Source organism: Zalophus californianus, chromosome 9, assembly GCF_009762305.2.
Source record: "Zalophus californianus isolate mZalCal1 chromosome 9, mZalCal1.pri.v2, whole genome shotgun sequence".
NCBI classification, from domain to species: Eukaryota; Metazoa; Chordata; class Mammalia; order Carnivora; family Otariidae; genus Zalophus; species Zalophus californianus.
Window position 1 is genome coordinate 124,013,360 of NC_045603.1, and position 23,249 is coordinate 124,036,608.

The 23,249-nt window shown below is 36.7% G+C and overlaps 1 protein-coding gene and 1 non-coding gene across 3 annotated transcripts in view; both read right to left on the bottom strand.

The window, feature by feature from the left end:
• The window catches only part of STAM (signal transducing adaptor molecule), a 92,977-nt gene that overhangs the window by 13,324 nt on the left and 56,404 nt on the right, over positions 1 to 23,249 (bottom strand). For both annotated transcript variants that reach the window (XM_027595266.2, XM_027595265.2), the window contains 8 exons: positions 21,730 to 21,820; positions 19,209 to 19,401; positions 10,681 to 10,775; positions 6,878 to 6,966; positions 4,912 to 4,999; positions 4,637 to 4,691; positions 3,926 to 4,079; positions 1,692 to 1,867 (listed from right to left, as the gene is read on the bottom strand). In XM_027595266.2, the coding sequence (XP_027451067.1) occupies positions 1,692 to 1,867; positions 3,926 to 4,079; positions 4,637 to 4,691; positions 4,912 to 4,999; positions 6,878 to 6,966; positions 10,681 to 10,775; positions 19,209 to 19,401; positions 21,730 to 21,820 (941 nt within the window). The remainder of the gene's footprint in view (positions 1 to 1,691; positions 1,868 to 3,925; positions 4,080 to 4,636; positions 4,692 to 4,911; positions 5,000 to 6,877; positions 6,967 to 10,680; positions 10,776 to 19,208; positions 19,402 to 21,729; positions 21,821 to 23,249) is intronic.
• LOC113923232 lies at positions 10,428 to 10,533 on the bottom strand. Its single transcript, XR_003520235.1, has one exon. It is a non-coding gene; the product is annotated as a U6 spliceosomal RNA (small nuclear RNA).

Below are 23,249 nucleotides of genomic sequence, written 5' to 3' on the forward strand. Positions count from 1 at the left end.
TGGACAGCCAAATGCAAAAGAATGAAACTGGACTACCAGCTTACACCATACACAAAAGTTAATTCAAAATGGATTAAAGACTTGAATATAAAAACCTGATACCATAAATTTCCTAGAAGAATACACAGGTGGTAATAAGCTTTTTGACATCAGTCTTATCAATATCTCTGTGGATCTGACTTCAAAGGCAAGAGAAACAAACAAAAAAAAATGAATGAATGAATGGGATTACATCAAAATAAGCTTCTTCTGCACAGCGGAAGAAACCATCATCAAAATGAAAAGGCAACCTATGGAAAGGGAGAAGGTTTTTGCAACTCATATATCTGACAGGGGATTAATATCCAAAATATATAAAGAATTCATATAACTCAACAACAAGAAACCAAACAATCCAATTTAAAAGTGGGAAGATAATATGAATAAACATTTTTCCAAAGAAGACCTAAAGATGGCCAAGAGGCACAGGAAAGATGTTCAACATCAGTAATTATCATGGAAATGCAAATCAAAATCACAATGAGATTATCACCTTACACCAATTAGAATGGGTATTATCAAAAAGACAAGAAATAACAAGTGTTGATGAGGCAGTACAAAAAAGGGAATCATTGTATACTGTTGGTGGGAATGTAAAGTGGTGCAACCAACAGTATGGAGATTCCTCAAAAAATTAAGAATAGAACAACTATATGATCCAGCTGTTCTTCTGGGTATTTACCTGAAGAATATGAAAATATTGATTTGAAAAGATATATCCACCCTTATGTTCACTGCAGGATTATTTACAATAGCCAAGAAATGGAAATAACCAAAACGTCCACTGATGTATTAATCGATAAAGAAGACGGTGTGTGTGTGTGTGCGTGTGTGTGTGTGTGCGTGTGTGTGTGTGTGCGTGCGTGTGCGTGTGTGTGTGTGTGCGTGCGTGTGTGTGTGTGCACGCGTGTGTGTGTGCGTGTGTGTGTGTGCGTGTGTGCGTGTGTGTGTGTGCGTGCGTGTGTGCGTGTGTGTAGTAGTAGTAGTAGTAGTAGTATATGTAGTGTATATATACTACTCAGGCATAAAAAAAATGAAATCTTACCATTTGAGACAGCATGCATGGAACTTAAAAGTACTGTCATGGTAAGTAAAATAAGTCAGAGAAAGACAAATACATGATTTCACTCATATGTGGAATCTAAAAAAAAAAAAACCCCAACAACCACCAAACCAAACTCCTACAGAGAACAGACTGGAAGTTACCAGAAGGGAAGAGGATGTGGGGGTGGGTGGAATGGCTGAAGGAGGTCAACTGAATAGTGATAGATGTAACTAGACTTTATAGTGCATACAGATAAAGAATTAAAATGTACATGTGAAACTTACATAATGTTACATGCCAATTTCACCTTGATAAAAAGAAAAATCATAGGAAATTTTAAAAATACAGAACCAAGACTTGAATAGAGCAGTTCAATGAGTCAGTAAGACAGAAGACTAGCTTGCTGGCTAGTAATGCAATAAGGCAGGGGTTCATGTAGAACCCACTCATCACCACACACAGGGCTGACCATCTGGTATTAGTGATGGCATCTATCCTAGGTTTTTCTTATGCAGCTCTTATGGTTACAGGTGATTTGGAGGCATTTAAGAGTTATAACAGCACTAACTCCAAACAACAGTGAAACAACAGTCAAAAATCAAATTACTTAGGGTAAGAAGCCTGAGTCTGCTGACTGGGAAGGGCTGCGTTTACAGATGGTGGAACTGCTCCTTGGCTGAGAGAAGACAGCTGCTCTGGGGGAAGACTGTAGCTCTGGAGATGGCTCATCTGCGCACTCCCTGCAACCAGGTAAGCACCACTTTGGGGAGGCCCTGGATAGACCTAGAACAGTTTATGATAAAAAAAAAAAAAAAAAAAAAGAAAAAATACATTTTCTAAGATTTTAAAAGGTATGCCAAAATTTCTTTGTAAAGGCATTCAATTACAAAGCGAACAATGAAATCTCTGAAATCTTTTTGAAAGTTACTTCTTCTGATAGGCATTTAAAAAAATACTTTTCAGTGAAGTGAGGTTCTGATGATTTTTGTTCTTGGGTAAACACGAGTTAAACTCGTGTTTATCTCATACAGAAGCAGTAAAGGAACTGACCTTGAAACTTTATACTAATATCATCTCTCTTTCCATACCGATATTTTAAGTACTTTCCTAAAAGGAATCCCAAAAAATGTTTAAGAAGTGTCTTTGAATTCACTGTTTCATGTCAATAGACTGCATTTACTTATAGATACAATTTGTATTTCCTATATTACAGTTTAGTGAATAAGTCAGATAGAGAAAGACAAATACATTACAGTTTAGTGAACAAATTAAGTCCCTAAATGACTTTTGAAAGTTAGCTTTCAAAAGCAGGGGTCAGCAAACATTTTTACAAAAGTCCAGATAATAAATATTTTAGGCTTTGTGGGCCTCTCGGAACTCTGCCCATATAGAAAGCAGCCAGAAACAATTTTTAAACGAGTGAGAATTGCTAAGTTACAGCAAAAATTTATTTAAAAAAAAAAAGACATGGGAGGCTGGATTTGGCCTTTGGCTATTGTTTGACCACTCACGCATCTAAAAACCATACTTATTTTAATCTAAAGAGACTTCTTAAATGCCCAAAATTTTAAACACACATAATATTCTAATTTTCTACAGTATTCACTAGATCCTTCCATTTCATATATCTGAAAAGAGAACTCCACTGTCTATGCAGTGAGACTCTTACCAGCTGTTAAAATAGTAGTAACACAGTTATCAGGAGATAAGACAATCATCTTAGCACTTCTTTTAAGCCATAAGAGACTCACCATACATGAGAATACAGAAGTTCTTAATTATAAACAGAGCTATTCCAGTCTTCTTAAACGCATTGTTTTTTGTACTTTGCAAATGAAACATAAAGAGTTTTTGTTTCTTTCTCAAACTGGTATCAAGAGCCATGAATAGGTGTCACCTAGCCCCATGTTGTTCAAATCTGACTGCTCAGCCCCAGGCATCTGGCCCCTCATTTCTGGGGAAGTGGGCCATTTTTTAAGAAAAAAATTAACTGCACAACGTCTGTGCCACTCTGCATAAGTAAAATGGAGTGCCTGGCTAATTATTCCCTATACAGTAAACTTGCTGAGTTTATGGAAATAGGGCTCTTAAAATAGTTCCTTGGGGTGAGTAAGGGTGGAAAAGGGCTCTATATTACACTCTACATCTTTTCATATAAAGGAGAGGGAAAAACTCAGATTAAAGCAACTTAATATAAAACCAAAAACTGTAGATACCCAGAAAAATTTAGTAATAACTTAGTAAACAGACAAAAAAAATGTGCTTCTTAACCAGATAATTACATATGAAGTTTTAGAAATATAGAGATGTTTGGGCCTTACTCTTGAACACTTTAATAGGTTTCGGGTGGAGCCAAGGAACCTGTATTTTTGTTTTTTTAGGTTTGATTAGTGATTCTGATGCACACCCTTGAAGAAAAACAACTTCTTAAAAAGAATTACTGGAATAATTAGTGTATTATACATTGTCCTTATCAAGTAAAAAATTATTTTAAACTTATATTCTAAGATTACTTTCAGAAAGTTTCACATTTTACAAAAACACAGCTATTCCAAATAATCTCAAATATATTGAGAATTTAAAATGATATACTTGAAGGGCTACCTGGGTAGCTCAGTTGGTAAGCATTCAACTCTTGATTTTGGCTCAGGTCATGATCTCAGCGTCTGAGATTGAGCTCTGAGTCATGCTCCTCGCTCAGTGGGGAGTCTGCTTGAGATTCTCTCTCCCCTTCCCTCTGCCCCACCCTCCACTCACGTGCTCACTCTCTAAAATAAACAAAATCTTTTAAAAAAATAAAATATAAAATAAACTGATATACTTGAATTTTTAAAAGCTTACCTGAGAACCAGAAACACCAGATGACTGCATATAATACTGCTGATTCTGTAATTTTGCATACATGGAATACATTGGATCTTCATTCATTAACTTGGTATACAGTGAAAGTGCTTCCATCACTTTAACATTAAGTTCTGAGAGTTCTGAATGTTTTCTGAAATATTACACAGTAATTTCAAACACAACTGCTATTTAAATGATACGATGTTCTAAATAAGAAGGCACATAAAATAGCAAAAAGTAATATAAGCAGACATTACTAAAAATTTAACGTTATGGCAGAAAATATCCTGTATTTTAGCTCCAAGATAACCAAAACTGCTTAAGGTACTATGCTGGGAGAACTCCAGATTATTGTACTTGACTTTACCTTGAAATAGCTAGGTATCCCTAGTAAATAACAGATGGGTGGGACATTTGTGAGCTCTGGTAATGCCACTTACAGCATTACAATGATTACAATAGGTAACCATTATTTTTTAAAAAGACTAATATAATTAAGGTCAAATAAATGCTCACCTTAAAAAAAATAGGCAGATGTATCTAATTCTAATTCCCATATCTATAGTGGAAAACAACTGAATGAGAACTGGTTCTTCTGGCATATCTTTAAAATAAAAAAATAATAAAAAGGCAGCTCTATCCCAATATGCACTTAAAGAGAACTTCAGGGAAGAAGATATACAACAGAGATACAGCACGTTCTTTTACCTATCAATATCTTCCAGCTTTTCGTCAATGAGAGGTCCCATCTGGTGACACATTGCTAAGATAACAAGATTTAAAGAAATTTAAGAAAACACAGCAAAAGAAAGCATATCTCTCATGGATATTCATATAAGTGAGATTGGGTCACAGAGGAGTGGAGTTAACATTTTTTATATCATTTCCAATTGATTTTAAATATAAAACCATTCTGTAACAGAACACTAGATATAACCTCTGATTATTCTTTACATGTAAGGGTAATGGAAAACAAAGTTTACCTTCAAGATGAAGTAACTCTGGAAGATCTGGCTGATCATCACTGGGATCTGTACTTTGCAACATCTGTAGCAACTGGTCCATTTTGTCCTACAGGAATTAAATAGTTAATAAAAAAAGCAATAAATTGTTATGCAACAATATGGTCTCACTTCATTAATTAGATAATGGATGGAGAATTTTTGTGATTCATATGGAGACTCCAATTTTGCTTTGACATATTGAGTATTTGTGTTCTCTTTAGTACCATGTGAAGTCAGAGGCCTGAAAGCTCTTCCTACTTACTTTTGAAACTGCTAACAGAAACTTTCTTAAATGAGAAGAAACAGAACCGTATTTAAACTTAAAATGTGTGAGTTCTTCAATCTGTTATGTCATGCTTGTGGATTTCTGTGTCATTTTGTTTTGGAGCGGCTGTAGCCTTGCCATGCTGACAGGTGCAACTTCTCTCTCAAGATGGCATTACTTATGACTGACAACTCGTTACCACTTCTCCACCACGGTGAATACAGCAGCTGTTTTAGCAAGACATAGCTCAGCTATATCACAGCTCTTCTCCTTCTAAGTAGGGCCATAGATTTTATTCTACATTTTCTTTCCACCAATATTTCAGTCTGTCATAAAAGGAAAGAAGATTTGTGGTTTCTCTATTTTCCTATGTGAGAAGGCTGAAAGGTATCTCAAAGCAAGGACTCAGATCTATTTCAGAATTTTCCCTTATAAAAACCAATGGAACTAATGAAGCCATCATTATATTAATACATCTATATTATTACACAAGTATACATGTACTTATACGTAAGTTTTTAAGAATCAAAATACTGATCTCACGTACCAAAGAATAATACTATAATAATGACAAAGTTTTCTCCATGCATGGTTTTTACATGGTTATGTTACTAACCACAGGTACATTAGGTAAATAATGTAAAAGACTACCAATTTTATACAATCATTTAAGCCAAGACAAAAACTCTGTTTCTGCAAACAGCTTGAGAGATAAACTAATCACTGGACAGTGAAAGGGACACAAGTACATAAAAAACTCTTTTAAAGTCAAATGAATTTTATATGTTGAAATGGATACTATTTTTCAATGTAAAAGATTCATAATTTTCATTTTAAGTAGCCTAGAAAAGAAGGTGTCAGAAAAGTTCGCCTACAGCAAAGAAAAAAAAAGTGGGGGAAGTGGGGGGTAATATGAGAGAGTCAACTAACATCTGGATAATTTTTGTTTTATTTGTTTACAGAATATTACACCTATTTGAAATTAGCTAATATCAGAGAAATGAGATATCTATACAGACCACTAGGCTGACTCTACACACACTGTCTTATGCAATGCAACTGGCCAAACATAACTTTCCCTGATCCAGTCAGATTCCCTGGCTCTCAGCACAGTCTTCAACAGTCTCTTTCTCTAAAAGAGAAACTTCAAACTTTGTTTACGCCTCCTCCCAAAGAAGGCTAAAAACCTATAAAATCCCTTCAAATATTTTAAAGATTTTAAAATATCTTAATATTTTAAATATGGTATTTTAAATATCATTTTTCATCATAAGTTTAAAATGTTACAAAGGATGTAATTTCCAGAGCATTAAATACTGATCTTCACAAATAAAAGTCACATATTCTATTAAATATAGTCCATCCAAAAAAATTTCACAAAATTGTGTTTGCAATTAAAAAAAACAAAAAACTGCAAAAAGCCTTAGTTCCAATAGTAAAGTAAATAAATCATATAAACCCATTCTATGGAATATTAAGCAGGAATTTTAAATAATGAGGTACAGAATGGGACTAGAGAGACAGTTTCAAGGACAGTCTTTGCTTTGTCTATATTGCTTGAACTTTATAACATAAAATACATGCACTAATCAAGTAATCAATTTTTTTTTAAAGAAGACAGTAACAGCATTTCTACTTCAATACCAAGTATGAACAACTCTCACAGAGGAAATCACTTACTTCATCAATAAAGGCTTGCTCCGGTTCTGGCTCTATTGTTTCTACTTGAACATCATCACTAAATTGTACCGTCTTCTTCTCTGTTTTAACTGTAAAACATGTAATATTTATCTTTTCCTTATAATAAACTTAAAATTCTATTCTAAAGCACTTTAAACTGCATGAGAGAATTTGGATTTTTCTTTTATTCCCTTCAATCTGAGAGACTCAATTTAAGGAATAAACTACAGATTTAGGCAATAATGAGAGAACATTATTTTTATGGAATTCTGTGAAGATTTCTTAATTTTCTCTTAAAATTTTACATTTTCCATAAAAGATACTTCACTAAAAATAAGAGGTATATTTCTGAAACAAAGATTAATTACCTACTACATATGAGAGTTTAGTAAATTGGACAAAAAGTAGTTTTACAAGGACAAAAATGAACTCTACAAATTAAGTCCTCTTTTAAATTACCAGTCCCTTCAAAGAAAAATCTCATTTGAAAGACCATGCTATTTCAATGTAGTGAAATGGAAAGTCAGCTATATATGTTCTCTGGCAAGCTACCCAGACATTTTACTAGGAGAATGACATCTAGCTCAATGGAGAACTTTACAAGTGGCATGGGCAATGATATGAATTTTCCACTAAATCAGCCCGCATTTTTTAGTTCCATTATTCTTTGAAATAAAAATGTGGTTATGAAGGGATCTGCAAACCACTGGCCAGAAGCACATATTTCTGTTGCTTAACAAAGCAATCTTTAAAAACTATTCAATATATCATTAACTAGTAAATATAAGGTTATGATTAATAGAGAAATTAACCTTCTCCCCCAATATACTGAGAGACTCATACGACTTTAAAGGAATGGACTTCCTTTCTGCATTTCTCATCCTTGTACCAATGTGGTTAATCAGTATTCATAAAAATATTAAGAATCAAGATGAAAAGGGCTTTGGGAACGGAGCAGAATTACGGAAAGGAAATATATTAATTAAACTATTAAATGTGCATAATAGAATATTACATATCCTCCCAAATGAATCTCTTCTACCATTTTAAAAATGAGGTTAACAGCAGCACAGCAATATTAAAAACGCTTGTGCAGGAAAAAGCTAATATACGACACTGCCTGGATTTAAATACGAATCTATCTGGTGCTACTAGCCCACATACTGAAATATGGCTGATGATTTTTTACTCTGAGAACAGGAACTCATACCACTTATGTATTTGGTGCTGTAAGCTTCTGTATAAAAATGTAGATAATTTAATTTCCATTCATCCCATTCAAATCACCATAAAGCAAAATTCTATACACACACAAAAGTTTCAGCTGATTTTATTTTCTCATGGGGGTAAAAGAGACATGTGCTAGAGATATTTCTGCTTTTTATATCTTGAGCTGTTAACAAGTAGAGAGCTGGGAAAGCACCACATTGGCTGCTACCCATAAGAGAACACATCCTAACAGATGACCATGCACAAGTTTTCAGTGCTTTTTCTCAAAGGCACTATTACCAAATATGCATGCGTGCATGCATGCGTGTGTGCGTGTGCATGTACACAAAATAAACTGTTTTCACAGTATCTTCCTACACTTCCAAAAGAAAAACAAGCCAAGCAGGGCAGGTACTTGTACAGGACATTAAGTAAAGTGGGCTTCTGCTATGAAAAGGTGCCTGGGTGGCTCAGGTGGTTAAGCATCTGCCTTCAGTTCAGATCATGATCCCCAAGTCCCAGGATGGAGCCCCACATCAGGCTCCTTGCTCAGTGGGGAGTCTGGTTCTCCTTCTGACCCTCCCCTCTCTCATGTTCTCTCTCTCAAATAAAGAAATCTTAAAAAAAAAGAAGAAGAAGAAGAAGAGGAATGCTAAGAAGATCATGCTAACACTCATTTCCCAAGCTCAAGAACTACAATTCCATTATAGAAGCTCTCCTGTTCCTGCTCTTCTTTTCAGTAGTCCAGAGTGAAAGAGAGGAAGAAGAGCTAGAATACTCATTTTAAAGTTGCATTGCTATATGATGGGGAAAAAGAGGAGATGGCTACATGATCCATATGAGATCCTGGATTTCACCATGAACAGAAGTCCAAGACAATTCCATCTTTTCCAATAGCTTTTTGAGGACAAAACAAAAACAAAAAACCCAAACCTCAAAAAAAAAAAAAAAAGAAAGAAAAAAAATCACCACCATAAGCCCAGGTTAAAAAATTGGCATGGAATACATTGCCATTTAAAAACTGTTCTACGATGTATTTTTTCAGTTCTAACAAAAAAGAACTCCATTACTAGAATGGGTATCAGGACTCTGTCTCTGTCATAAATCGGTCATAAAATGACATGAGACAACTTGGCAATAATTGGGAGACAGCTTTGTTTCATCAAAGATAAAAGTAATGTCCGATTTGTTGTTAAAGCCTTCTCTTGAAAGAGAAGTGTTCTTATTCCAGGAAAAGTGTATCTTTTACATATATATGTGTGTGTTTACATATATACAGATATGTAAACATACACGTATGTATGTACCATTTATTGTATAAATATTTAGATAGCCTGTATTCTGGGTAAGATTCAGTACTACGTGCTGTTGGAAACAAAAAATGAAAAGATGACTAAGACAAAGATCCTTTCTTAAAATTCTTATAAACTAAAAAAGACCTAAGCATCCTGTAGCTTATAACTCTCTTTGATACCTTCTACTGGCATTATAGAAAGATGAGATGAGGTGAGATATTTTGCCAGATAACTATAGCTTACCAGCTTATATACACAAACTCTTAAAATTCTAAACCTTTCAACCACTAATGGAAATCTTTCTACACTAGAACATATTTCTGTTTCCTTAAACAAAGGGAGATTATGACTTTATCTTGATGACCCAAACTCATCATTATGAAGATCAGTGAAGTGTAGTATTATGTAGAAATATAGTGAACTGCCTACCAACAGTTTTTGGTAGGTTACAAGTAGTTACATCTCCTGCAACTATTATGCCTACCAGACACATCACTTTTCCTCTTGGGCCCTACTTTCTAGTTTATTTCCCCAAGTAGCACATACTTGGAAACCAAACAAAAAGGTATTCACATGATCAGTTACGGTTCCTTCTGACTCTCTGACATGGGGGCTTAGGAAAGCCATTATATTGCTTACAGGCCACTGCTTCCAAGTTTGGGGCTAGACACTAAAGAAATGGTCCCAATCTTAGAACAGAAAGAATTCTCTATGAGAGTACACTGTATTTGTCATACTTGATCAACTGATAATGAAAATACATAGTGCATAAATTTCCTAACACTTCTTAATCTTCAGTTTTATAATGCTATAAGTCTAGTATTTTTAAAGAAAAGTCCACAGTCTGCCCAATTATCCAATTAGGAATAATCTTGGTAGACAGATAATTTCAATCTGTAGATAATTAGGTGATTTCTGGTAAATAATCTACTGACTAGGAAGCTGCATTTTTTTTTTAAATTTTTATTTAAATTCCAGTTAGTTAACATACAGTGCAATAATGATTTCAGGAGTATAATTTAGTGATTCATCACTACATACAATACAAAAACATGGAACACTTCATAATGTGCGTGTCACCCTTGCACAGGGACCACGGTAATCTTGTCTGTATCACTCCAATCTTAGTGTATGTGCTGCTGAAGTGAGCACGCAAGCTACATTCTTAACAAACACTTTGGCGGCACTAACATCTGAGAGTCCCAGCTCAGCTTGTAACTTTCCATGAAGTTGAATTTACTCTTTTATTAAGAAGACAGTTGTAGATTATCATGCACTTAAAGAATGGAAAATACTTACTCATTTCTGGTTCAGCAGTAAGATCAGCAGTCACAAAATTAGAGGGAAATAACCCCATGCCTTGATGGGTTTCACCTTTCCACCAGTTGGGATCACTAATGAGGAGCAAAAAAGAATGCTTGACTATAATATTTTCATCTCTATATATCTCTCTACCTTTTACAATGTTTAACTTGAATTATTACCAGATTTGAACCCCCCAACAATCCAATGAGGGAAGAAATGAATGTACCATTATTACAAACAGAAGATGAAGGCTCAGAGAAGATAAAGAGGTGTTAAATACACAGCTCTTTATCTTTTGGAGGGCTGGTGAATGCTTTGAGGATGTAATACAAGGTTCTGAACTCACTCCCCAAAACAAAGATCTCTTCAACTTCAGGTAGTTCATGGTCTCCCTGTAAGGCTCCTTTGTAGTAAGGTAATAGTAGACTCTTAATTCAGATCCATTCCTAAATTAGTGCGCTCTCTTGTTGACACTAGCACCTTTCTCCCCCACAAGAAATAACATGACAGATGACACTGTTTATAGCACAAAATGTTCAAAATGAACACACACTCAGATACATCCCATGGTTCACCACTGTATCTGTGGTATACGTATAAGGAAAGCTAGCAAGCTCTCAATGAACATTTTTTGAATGAATCAATCAATGGTCAAGGTTTTGTGCAATTTCCAGCTAAACAGCTCAAACTTTACTTCATTTTCTTTCAGTCAAGAAAACAATGTAACTGTGCTACTATAGGAATAACCTAAAGTTTTTTTGAATTTATTTTTTAAAACCACCTGCAAATTTTAGTACTTCATTATCAGTGACAATCATCAGAAACAAATTTTGAGTAAACACAAAACCCAGATGTACTTAGAGGAAACAAACTGAGGGTTGCTGGAGGGCGGGGGGAGTGTGGGGGGATAGGGTAATTGGGTGATGGACATTAAAGAGGGCATAGGATGTAATCAGCACTGGGTATTATATAAGACAGATGAATCACTGAACTCTACCTCTGAAACTAGTGATACACTATATGTTAATTAATTGAATTTAAAATAAAAACAAGGGGGGGCGGAGCAAGATGGCGGAGGAGTAGGAGACCGGGATTTCGTCTGGTCTCAGGAATTCAGCTGGATAGGGATCAAACCATTCTGAACACCTACGAACTCAACAGGAGATCGAAGACGAGAATGGCAACAACTCTCTGAACAGAAAAGCAACCACTTTCTGGAAGGTAGGAAGTGCGGAGAAGTGAATCGGAGGCAATATTCGGGAGGATAGATGGTGGGGGAGAGGGCCTCCGTCGCCGCTTCTGGCAAGTGATAGAGCCGCGGAGCACAAAACTGGAACTTTTAGAAGTCGGCTCCACTGAGGGACGTCGCTCCAGTGGCTAAGCGGGGGGTGGAACCCTCGCGGGACAGTGTGGTCTCAGGACCCTCGGGGTCACAGAAAGACCGGGGGAGCCTGAGTGTGGCAGAGCTCCCAGGTATCGGAACGGGGAAGCCGGCTGCAGAGATGGAGCCGAGGCGCGGGCTCTCAGCTTGGGGTTGCCATAAACTGTGATCCGCGGCCCAGTCGGGCCACTGCTCCTCCAGCAAGGACCCAACAAGCAGCAGATCCGGGGACACTCCCCTTCCTCCCCTGGGAGGAGCGGCGCCAGAGCACACCGCAGGGATCTGCTGGGTTTGGAGACTCCAAACAGGGTCGGGTGCCAGAGATAGAAATGCTCGGTCACAGGCCGGGTGAGCACGGAGTGTGGCCGGAGACCGGGGAGACAGGACTGACTGACAGCTTTTCTCTGGGGGCGCACTGAGGACTGGGGCCCTGAGTTCTCGGCTCCTCCGGTTGGAGATTGGAAGGCTGCCATTTTCACTCTCCTCCACCAAAGCTGTACCGAGAGCTTGCAGGGAACAAAAGCTCCTGAGAGCAAACCCGAGCAGATTACTCAGCCTGGACCAGGAAAGGGCGGGGCAATTCCGCCTCCAGCAAAGACATTTAGGAACCACGGCAAAAGGCCCCTCCCGCAGAAGATCAGCAAGAACAGCCAGCCAAGACCAAGTTTACCAATCAATGAGAACAGCAGAACTCCAGTGCTAGGGGAATACTGCACATAGAATTCACAGCTTTTTTACCATGATTCTTTAGTCTTTCAAAATTAATTTTTTTTAACTTTTTTAAAAATTTTTCTTTTTCCCTTTTCCAACCAACATCTTACCAATCCCTTTTTTTAAAAAACATTTTTATTTTTCATTTTTAGAGTCATATTCTATCCCTTCATAATAGTTACCTTTATTTTTGGAATATATATATGTTGTTCTCTCTGTAAAATTTTGAGATACAGTTTCTTCTAACAGATCAAAATATATCCTAAGTCTCTAGTGTATGGCTTTGTTCCAGTCTCCTGCCTGATCATATTCTCTCCCCCTTTTTATTTTTTTTTAAATCCTCTTCTATCTTTTTTGAAACAACTTCTTATCAATTCTTTATACAATATTTTATAATTTTCATCTTTACAGTCATATTCCATCCCTTCATTGTATCAACCCTTACTTTTGTACATACATAAGTTTTACTTTCTTTAAAATTTTGGGAGGAACTTTCTTCTAACAGACCAAAATACACCCAAAATCTAGTGTGTGGCACTGACCTATGCACCAGCCCGATCATATTAGATCATATTCTGTTTTTTTGTTTTGTTTTGTTCTGTTTTTGTTTATCTTTTTCTTTTTTCTTTCTTCCCCTTTCTTTTCCCCTGATTTCAGGTCTTTTCTGATTTGTTTAGAATATATTTTCTGGAGACGTTGTTACCCTGTTAGCATTTTGTTCTCTCATTCATCTATTCTCCTCTGGACAAAATGACAAGATGGAAAAAATCACCTCAACAAAAAGAACAACAGGTAGTACCGACTGCCAGGGACCTACTCAATATGGACATTAGTACGATATCAGACCTAAAGTTCAGAATGATGATTTTAAAGATACCAGCTGGGCTTGAAAAAAGATGGAAGTTAGTAGAGAAACACTTTCTGGAAAAATACAAGAACTATAATCTAACCAAGTTGAAATCAAAAAGGATATTAATGAGGTGCAATAAAAAATATGGGCACCAACTCCTAGGATAAATGAGGCAGAAGAGAGAATCAGTGATATAAAGACCAAATGATGGAAAATAAAGAAGCCGAGAAAAAGGGAGATAAACAACTCCTGGATCACAAGGGCAGAATTCGAGATACAAGCAATACCATCAGACGAAACAACATTAGAATAATTGGGATCCCAGAAGAAGAAGAAAGAGAGAGAGGGGCAGAAGGTATATTGCAGCAAATTATAGCAGAGAACTTCCCTAATGTGGGGAAGGAAACAAGCATCAAAATCCAGGAGGCACAGAGAACCCTTCTCAAGCAATAAAAATTGGTCAACACCCCAACATCTAAGAGTAAAACTTACAAGTCTCAGAGACAAAGAGAAAATCCTGAAAGCAGCTTGGGAGAAAAGATATGTAACCTACAATGGGAGAAACATTAGATTGGCAAAGGACCTATCCACAGAGACCTGACAGGCCAGAAATGACTGGCATGATATATTCAGAGCACTAAACGAGAAAAAAATGCAGCCAAGAATACTATACCCAGCTAGCCTGTCATTGAAAACAGAAGGAGAGATAAAAAGCTTCCAGGACAAACAAAAACTAAAGGAATTTGCAAACACGAAATCAGCCCTCCAAGAAATATTCAAAGGGGTCCTCTAAGCAAAGAGAGAACCTAAAAGCAGCATAGACCAGAAAGGAACACAGACAATATACAGTAACAGTCACCTTACAGGCAATACAATGGCACTAAATTCATATCTTTCAATAGTTTCCCTGAATGTAAATGGGCTAAATGCCCCAATCAAAAGACACAGGCTATCAGATTGGATTAAAAAACAAGACACATCGATATGCTGTCTGCAAGACTCATTTCAAACCCAAAGACATACCCAGATTGAAAGTGAGGGGGTGGAAAACCATTTACCATGCTAATGGACACCAAAAGAAAGCTGGGGTGGCGAACCTTATATCAGGCAAATTAGATTTTAAACCAAAGACTGTAATAAGAGATGAGGAAGGACACTGTATCCTATCCAACAAAAAGATCTAACAATTGTAAATATCTATGCCCCGAACATGGGAGCAGCCAATTATATAAGGCAATTAATAACAAAAGCAAAGAAACAAATCGACAACAATACAATAATAGTGGGGGACTTTAACACCCCCCTCACTGAAATGGACAGATCATCTAAGCAAACGATCAACAAGGAAATAAAGACTTTAAATGACACACTGGACCAAATAGACTTCACAGACATATTCAGAACATTCCATCCCAAAGCAACGGAATACACATCCTTCTCTAGTGCCCATGGAATATTCTCCAGAATAGATCACATCCTAGGTCACAAATCAGGTTTCAACCGGTACCAAAAGACTGGGATTATTCCCTGCATATTTTCAGACCACAATGCTTTGAAACTAGAACTCAATCACAACAGGAAAGTCGGAAAGAACTCAAATACATGGAGGCTAAAGAGCATCCGACTAAAGAATGAATGGGTCAATCAGGAAATTAAAGAAGAATTTAAAAAATTCATGGAAAGAAATGAAAATGAAAACACAACTGTTCAAAATCTTTGGGATGCAGCAAAGGCAGTCCTAAGAGGAAAGTATATAGCAATACAAGCCTTTCTCAAGAAACAAGAAAGGTCTCAAATACACAACCTAACCCTACACCTAAAGGAGCTAGAGAAAGAACAGCAAATAAAGCCTAAACCCAGCAGGAGAAGAGAAATAATAAAGATCAGAGCAGAAATCAACAAAATAGAAACCAAAAGAACAGAGAACAGATTTATCAAAAAGAAAAATGACTCAAATCAACAAAATCATGAATGAAAGAGGAGAGATCACAACCAACACCAAAGAAATACAAACAATTTTAAAAACACATTATGAGCAACTCTATGCCAGCAAATTAGATAACCTGGAAGAAATGGATGCATTCCTAGAGATGTATCAACTACCAAAACTGAACCAGGAAGAAATAGAAAACCTGAACAGACCTATAACCACTAAGGACATTGAAGCAGTCATCACAAATCTCCCAACAAACAAAAGCCCAGGGCCAGATGGCTCCCCAGGGGAATTCTACCACACATTTAAAGAAGAATTAATATCTATTCTTCTGAATCTGTTCCAAAAAATAGAAATGGAAGGAAAACTTCCAAACTCGTTTTATGAGGCCACCATTACCTTCATCCCCAAACCAAAGACCCCATCAAAAAGGAGAATTACAGACCAATATCCTTGATGAACATGGATGCAAAAATTCTCACCAAAATACTAGCCAATACGATCCAACAGTACATTAAAAGGATTATTCACCACGACCAAGTGGGATTTATCCCTGGGCTGCAAGTTTGGTTCAACATCCACAAACCAATAAAGTGATACAATACATTAACAAAAGAAAGAACAAGAATCATATGATCCTCTCAATAGATGCAGAAAAAGCATTTGACAAAGTACAGCATCCTTTCTTGATCAAAACTCTTCGGAGTATAGGGATAGAGGGTACACACCTGAATATCATAAAAGCCATCTATGAAAAACCTACAGCAAATATCATACTCAATGGGGAAAAACTGAGCGCTTTCCCCATAAAGTCAGGAATGTGGCAGGGATGTCCACTATCATCAGTGCTATTCAACACAGTATTAGAAGTCCTAGCCACAGCAATCAAACAACAAAAAGAAATAAAGGCATCCAAATCGGCAAAGAAGAAGTCAAACTCTGTTTGCAGATGATATGATACTTTATGTGGAAAACACAAAAGACTCCACCCCAAAACTGCTAGAACTCACACAGGAATTCAGTAAAGTGGCAGGATATAAAATCAATGCACAGAAATCAGTGGCATTCCTATACACCAACAAGATAGAAGAGAGAGAAATTAAGGAGTAGATCCCATTGACAATTGCACCCAAAACCATAAGATACCTAGGAATAAATCGAACCAAAGAGGCAAAGAATCTGTACTCAGAAAACTAGGAAATACTCATGAAAGAAATTGGGGAAGACACAAAGAAATGGAAAAACGTTCCATGCTCATGGATTAGAAGAACAAATATTGTGAAGATGTCAATGCTACCTAGAGCAATCTACACATTCAATGCAATCCCCATCAAAATACCATCCACTTTTTTCAAAGAAATGGAACAAATAATCCTAAAATTTATATGGAACCAGAAAAGACCCCGAATAGCCAGAGGAAGGTTGAAAAAGAAAAGCAAAGCTGGTGGCATCACCATTCTGGACTTTCAGCTCTATTACAAAGCTGTCATCATCAAGACAGTATGGTACTGGCCCAAAAACAGACACATAGATCAATGGAACAGAATCGAGAGCCCAGAAATGGCCCCTCAACTCTATGGTCAACTCATCTTCGACAAAGCAGGAAAGAACGTCCAACGGAAAAAAAGACAGTCTCTTCAACTAATGGTGTTGGGAAAATTGGACAGCCACATGCAGAAGAATGAAACTGGACCATTTCCTTATACGACACACAAAAACAGACTCAAAATGGCTGAAAGACCTAAATGTGAGACAGGAGTCCATCAAAATCCTAAAGGAGAACACAGGCAGCAACCTCTTCAACCTCAGCCGCAGCAACTTCTTCCTAGAAACATCGCCAAAGGCAAGGGAAGCAAGGGCAAAAATGAGCTATTGGGACTTCATCAAAATTAAAAGCTTTTGCACAGCAAAAGAAACAGTCAACAAAACCAGAAAACAACCGACAGAATGGGAGAAGATATTTGCAAATGACATATCAGATAAAGGGCTAGTATCCAAAATCTATAAAGAACTTATCAAACTCAACACCCAAAGAACAACTGATCCAATCAAGAAATGGGCAGAAGACATGAACAGACATTTTTCCAAAGACGACATCCAAATGGCCAACAGAGACATGAAAAAGTGCTCAATATCGTTTGACATCAGGGAAATCCAAATTAAAACCTCAATGAGATACCACCTCACACCAGTCAGAAGGGCTAAAATTAACAAGTCAGGAAATGACAGATGTTGGCGGGGATGTGGAGAAAGAGCAACCCTCCTACACTGTTGGTGGGAATGCAAGCTGATGCAGCCACTCTGGAAAACAGTATGGAAGTTCCTCAAAAAGCTGAAAATAGAGCTACCCTACGACCCAGCAATTGCACTACTGGGTATTTACCCCAAGGATACAAATGTAGGGATCTGAAGGGGTATGTGCACCCCGATGTTTATAGCAGCACTGTCCACAGTAGCCAAACTGTGGAAAGAGCCAAGGTGTCCATCAACAGATGAATGGATAAAGAAGATGTGGTGTATACACACACACACACACACAGACAGACACACACACAGACACACACACACACACACACACACACACACACACACGATGGAATATTATATAGCCATCAAAAGGAATGAGATCTTGCCATTTGCAACGACGTGGATAGAACTGGAGAGTGTTATGCTGAGTGAAATAAGTCAATCAGAGAAAGTCATGTATCATATGACCTCACTGATATGAGGAATTGTTAATCTCGGGAAATAAACTGAGGGTTGCTGGAGTGGGGGTGGGGTGGGAGGGATGGGGTGGCTGGGTGATAGACATTGGGGAGTGTATGTGCTATGGTGAGCACTGTGTATTGTGCAGGAGTGTTGAATCACAGATCTGTACCTCTGAAACAAATAATGCAATATATGTTAAGCAAAAAAAAAAAGAAGAAGATAGCAGGAGGGGAAGAATGAGGTGGGGGAAACTGGAGGGGGACACGAATCATTAGAGACAATGGACTCTGAAAAACTGAGGCTTCTAGAAGGGAGGGCGTGGGGGTGGGTTAGCCTGGTGATGGGTATTAAAGAGGGCACGTACTGCATGGAGCACTGGGTGTTATATGCAAACAATGAATCATGGAACACTACATCAAAAACTAACGATGTAATGTATGGTGATTAACGTAACAATAAAAAAATGAAATAAAAACAGAGGTACTGAATCCCCTCCCATAATAATGTAAATGTATATAATTCCAAGTAAAATGAATCTGACCCATGGATATACTATTTTTTGTTAATAAATAAGTTCAATATATTACGCATTTCTAACAAATTCCATAAATACATAGACATATTTGGCATATTTTCTAAAATCTTAACTTTACTAATTTAATAATTTATATTATTAGATGGAACAAAAATCAATAAACTAGACCTCCAAAACAAAAACTTAGAGATAAGAAAAAAAATTAACCCACAAAATAAGAATCCAGACAGTATGATACAAGCAAAGCAGTCAAATTGTCACACACAGGAAATATCTGCATGAATATTTTTTCTTATTACCTTTGGTAATGGCATTCAACAGGATTAATACGAAACACAGAAGTAATATGTTATATATTTTCATATGAATGTCAACTTAATATCAATTTGATATTATCCATCACCTGTCATCAAGAACTGTAATTATTTCTCCAGCTTTAAAAGTAAGTTCATTATCTTCAGCAGCTTCAAAGTCATATATAGCACGAACTTTTCGGCCTTCATGTTGGTGGTTAGTTAAGAGATTAGATGTGCTTGGGTACAAAGTAGAAAGGGCGGTTGACTGCTGCCTTTGTTCCTTCAAGGACAACTCAATAGCTGGAAAAGAATGAGTTAAAAAGACCCAAAATGTTAATATAGCCAACGATCCAAAGAAGTACAAAAGGTATCTGAAGGTAAAATATATTCTTTTAAATGTGGAGATGGGAACTAGGACATATCTTGACATACTGAATAAAAATAATTTCATCAGTTTTATTCATTCATTCACAACTGAAAGTTTAAAGAATAAACTACAAAAAAATTGAACAGAATAATGACTATTTTTTAAGAGTTTATTTTTTTCTGTAATCTCTAAACCCAACATGAGGCTTGAACTCATACAAGAGTCACATGACCTACCAACTGAGCCAGCCAGGTGTCCTGCATAATGACTATTTTTACTGAATGGATAAAATTTAAATTATTCTGGGTACTAAAAAGTTATAATCTCTTAGATACACTTTTTTTATTTAGCTGCAGATACTTTAATTTTCTTTCATCTTTTCAATATATTTCTATAGCTTCTGTTTCCAAAATGATAATCAAAATCACTTGGGAAGTCAAGAGTCCCAAATCTCAATGAAGACTTACTAAATCAGAGTGTCAGAGGTAGTATCCAAGAACCTGCATTTTACGGCTCCAAAGTTAATTCTTATGTGATCAGTCTAAGAAGTGGAACTTGGAAATAACTACAATGAACTTTCACCTAACAAATTCCTCCAAAGAGATTTCAAATGTGTCTCTTTCTTTTGGTGGGGGGTGCAGATGGAGAGGGAGAGAGAATCTTAAGCAGGCTCCATGCCCAGCGTGGAGCCCAAGGCAGGGCTAGATCTCACAACCCTGGGATCACGACCTGAGCCAAAATCAAGAGCCAGACGCTTAACCAACTGATCCACTCACCCAGGCGCCCCTCAAATGTGTTTCTTCTATCGATTCCACTCCTCCCCAATGCAGATCATCACCATATGTCACTCAGGCTTTGCAATGTAATCTGAACAGACCGATTACCCTGCTTTCAACTCAAACCGTAACCCCCTTCATCCCTTTCACCTCTGTTCTACATTGATAAAATACCTAATAGGAAAAAGAAAACTTTAAAATGATCATAAGAAAATACAGGAAAGTACCTTTTAGGATTTGGGATAGGGAAAAATATCTTAAGATACAGAAAAGCAAAAATCATAACAAAAAAGCAAAAATTCTGAGATCAAAATTTAAAACTTCTGTTTGATAAAATACACCATTATCAAAGTTAAAGTAAAAGCCAAAAATCAAGAGTAGATATCTATAAATGAAATAACAGGCAAGGGTGCCTGGGTGGCTCAGTGAGTTAAGCAACTCTCTTTAGCTCAAGTCATGATCCCGGAGTCTCAGGATCGAGCCCACATCAGGCTCCCAGCTCCGTGGGGAATCTGCTTCTCCCTCTGACCGTCCCCCATCTCAGGCTCTCTCTCTCACTCTCTCTCTCAGATAAATAAATAAAATCTTAAAAAAAAAAAAAAAACAGGCAAAAAGTTTAACATCCAAAATTCAAGACTTTCTATATATCATCTTAAAAAAAAAAACCTCAATAAAAAGAGAGATAATCAGAACAGCTAATAAACACACAAAAAAGGACCCAGCCTCACTAGTAATCAAGGAAATAAAAGTCAAGATAATTGGGCATTATTTCCAACGTATCAGAATCACAAAAATTAAACTCTGACAATACTAAATGTTTTCAGATTAGAAATAATAACTTTCATATACTGCTAATGGCAAAGGAAATAATAAAACTATTTAGCAAAGATGAAGATGTACCTCCTCCATGAGCCAAAAATACCGGTTGTGGTCACACAACACACATACGAAAATATTTACAAGAATACTCAATGCAGCCTACTTATTACAGTAAAAAAAAAACAAAAAAAACAAGACAAACAAAAAACCCCAGAAAACCCAAACATCCATCAGTAGCAGGACAGATGAACTACAGTATATATTTATTAGCACGCTGCAATATTATACAATAGTTAAAACAAGTGAACTTGATTTATATGCTTTGTTATGAATAGATCTTAGGCATACTGTCACATGAAAAAAACTGCAAATGGTATGTATAATTATTTATGAAAAAAGAATCTGTTGGACACATAAAAATATTTGGTATTGTTTATGGATACACAGTATAATACAAATAGTATTACAACACAGACTGAAAGGACATATATGAATTGTAGTTATCGCAGAAGAGTATTATTTGATACTGTAGAAGGGCACAAAGTAGATTTCAGCGTTAGGGGTAAAGCCCTATGTCTTTTACTTTTAAATATCTCAGGAAAAAAATATTAAGTAAGGGACCCATTTTCTTCCCACCTTTCCAATACCTGGGACTTAAAAACATACCTTTTGCTAAATCTTCTTCTTCTTTTTTGTTAGCCACAGTACCAGGATCTTTGGCAACCAATGCTGGGCTCGCTTTCGCTTGTTCTGCAGCCTAACACACACAAAAAAAGGAACACAATATTTGAGGACAGTCCTCAGATTTTGCTACCTCCACTTTAATCTAAGAACTTGCAAACCCTTCTGATCAATCCACCACAGACTTCTGAGGCAGAAAATAATCCAAACTAGAGCAATCTCCACTTTTGAAAGGAGAAGAGTTGGAATTGGAGAAAAAAGACTGAAAGCAGCTGGATACTGAGGGCTGACAGTCTAATCACACTCTCCTACATTTGTGTAAAGGCGGTAAGCTAAAAGAAGACAGCATGCAAACAAGAGAAGAAAGACTAGAAGAGATTTAAAAATTGTTAGACAAATCCTGAAACCCGAAAAGGGGTTGAGAAAGGGAAGGAGATATCTAAAAAACAAATAGTTTTTTGGGGCGCCTGGGTGGCTTATTCAGTTAAGCGGCTGCCTTCAGCTCGGGTCATGATCCCAGGGTCCTGGGATCAGGCCCCACATTGGGCTGGCTGCTCAGCAGGGAGTCTGCTTCTCCCTCTCCCTCTTCCTCTGTGTGCTCTCTCCCTCTCTCGCTCTCTCTCAAATAAATAAATAAAATCTTTAAAAACAAAGACTTTTTTTAAATTTAAAATATCTGTTCAAGTTATATTTTATTGCTTCCTTCCAAATTAAAAGGCAGGAATCTTTAGGAAGGCATTATCTTTAGGAACTGTAATTTATATATAATGATATAATACTCCTAAAATTATACTATTTTGTAAACTAAAATACAAGTAGTTAATTCTGACAATATATTCCAGTTACCGGTAACTGCTAGCATACACACACACACACACACACACACACACACACACACACACACACACACACACACACACACACTTTTATGCCTCTGACACAAATTTGTTTCTACTTATAATGTCTTCCCCTCTGGTTTCTTTTACTCTGTCCACATTTTTCCCTATTGAGTTTTAACTCACCAGTCAGTCAACAGCTAAAATAATCACTTTCTCAATGAAACTTTCCTAAATCCCTAAATTAAGCATTCCCTCCTGTGCTCCTCTGATAGGACTTTTAACAAGGTACTATGCTGTGGGTAGTTGAAAATGTAAATTGTGATTAACATAACGTAATAAAAAAAATGACAATGAGATAAAATTTCACAATTATCCTATTGTCAAAAAGTAAAAAGCTTGGCAACACACTTTTTTGATGAGGTTGTAAGATGACAAGGTACAATATATTGTTGGTGGAATGCAGAATGATAAACCCCTATGGAAATAAATTCATCAAAATCTAGCAGAATAAAAAAAAAAAAGAATGTAAATTGTGGAGCCAGGCAAACATGGGTTCAAATCCTAAATCTATGAGGTTCTAATGTATGATCTGGGGTACGTTAACCTCCTTGTGCCTTAAGTCTCTCATCTACAAAATGATGGTAATAATAGCACCTACATATGGTA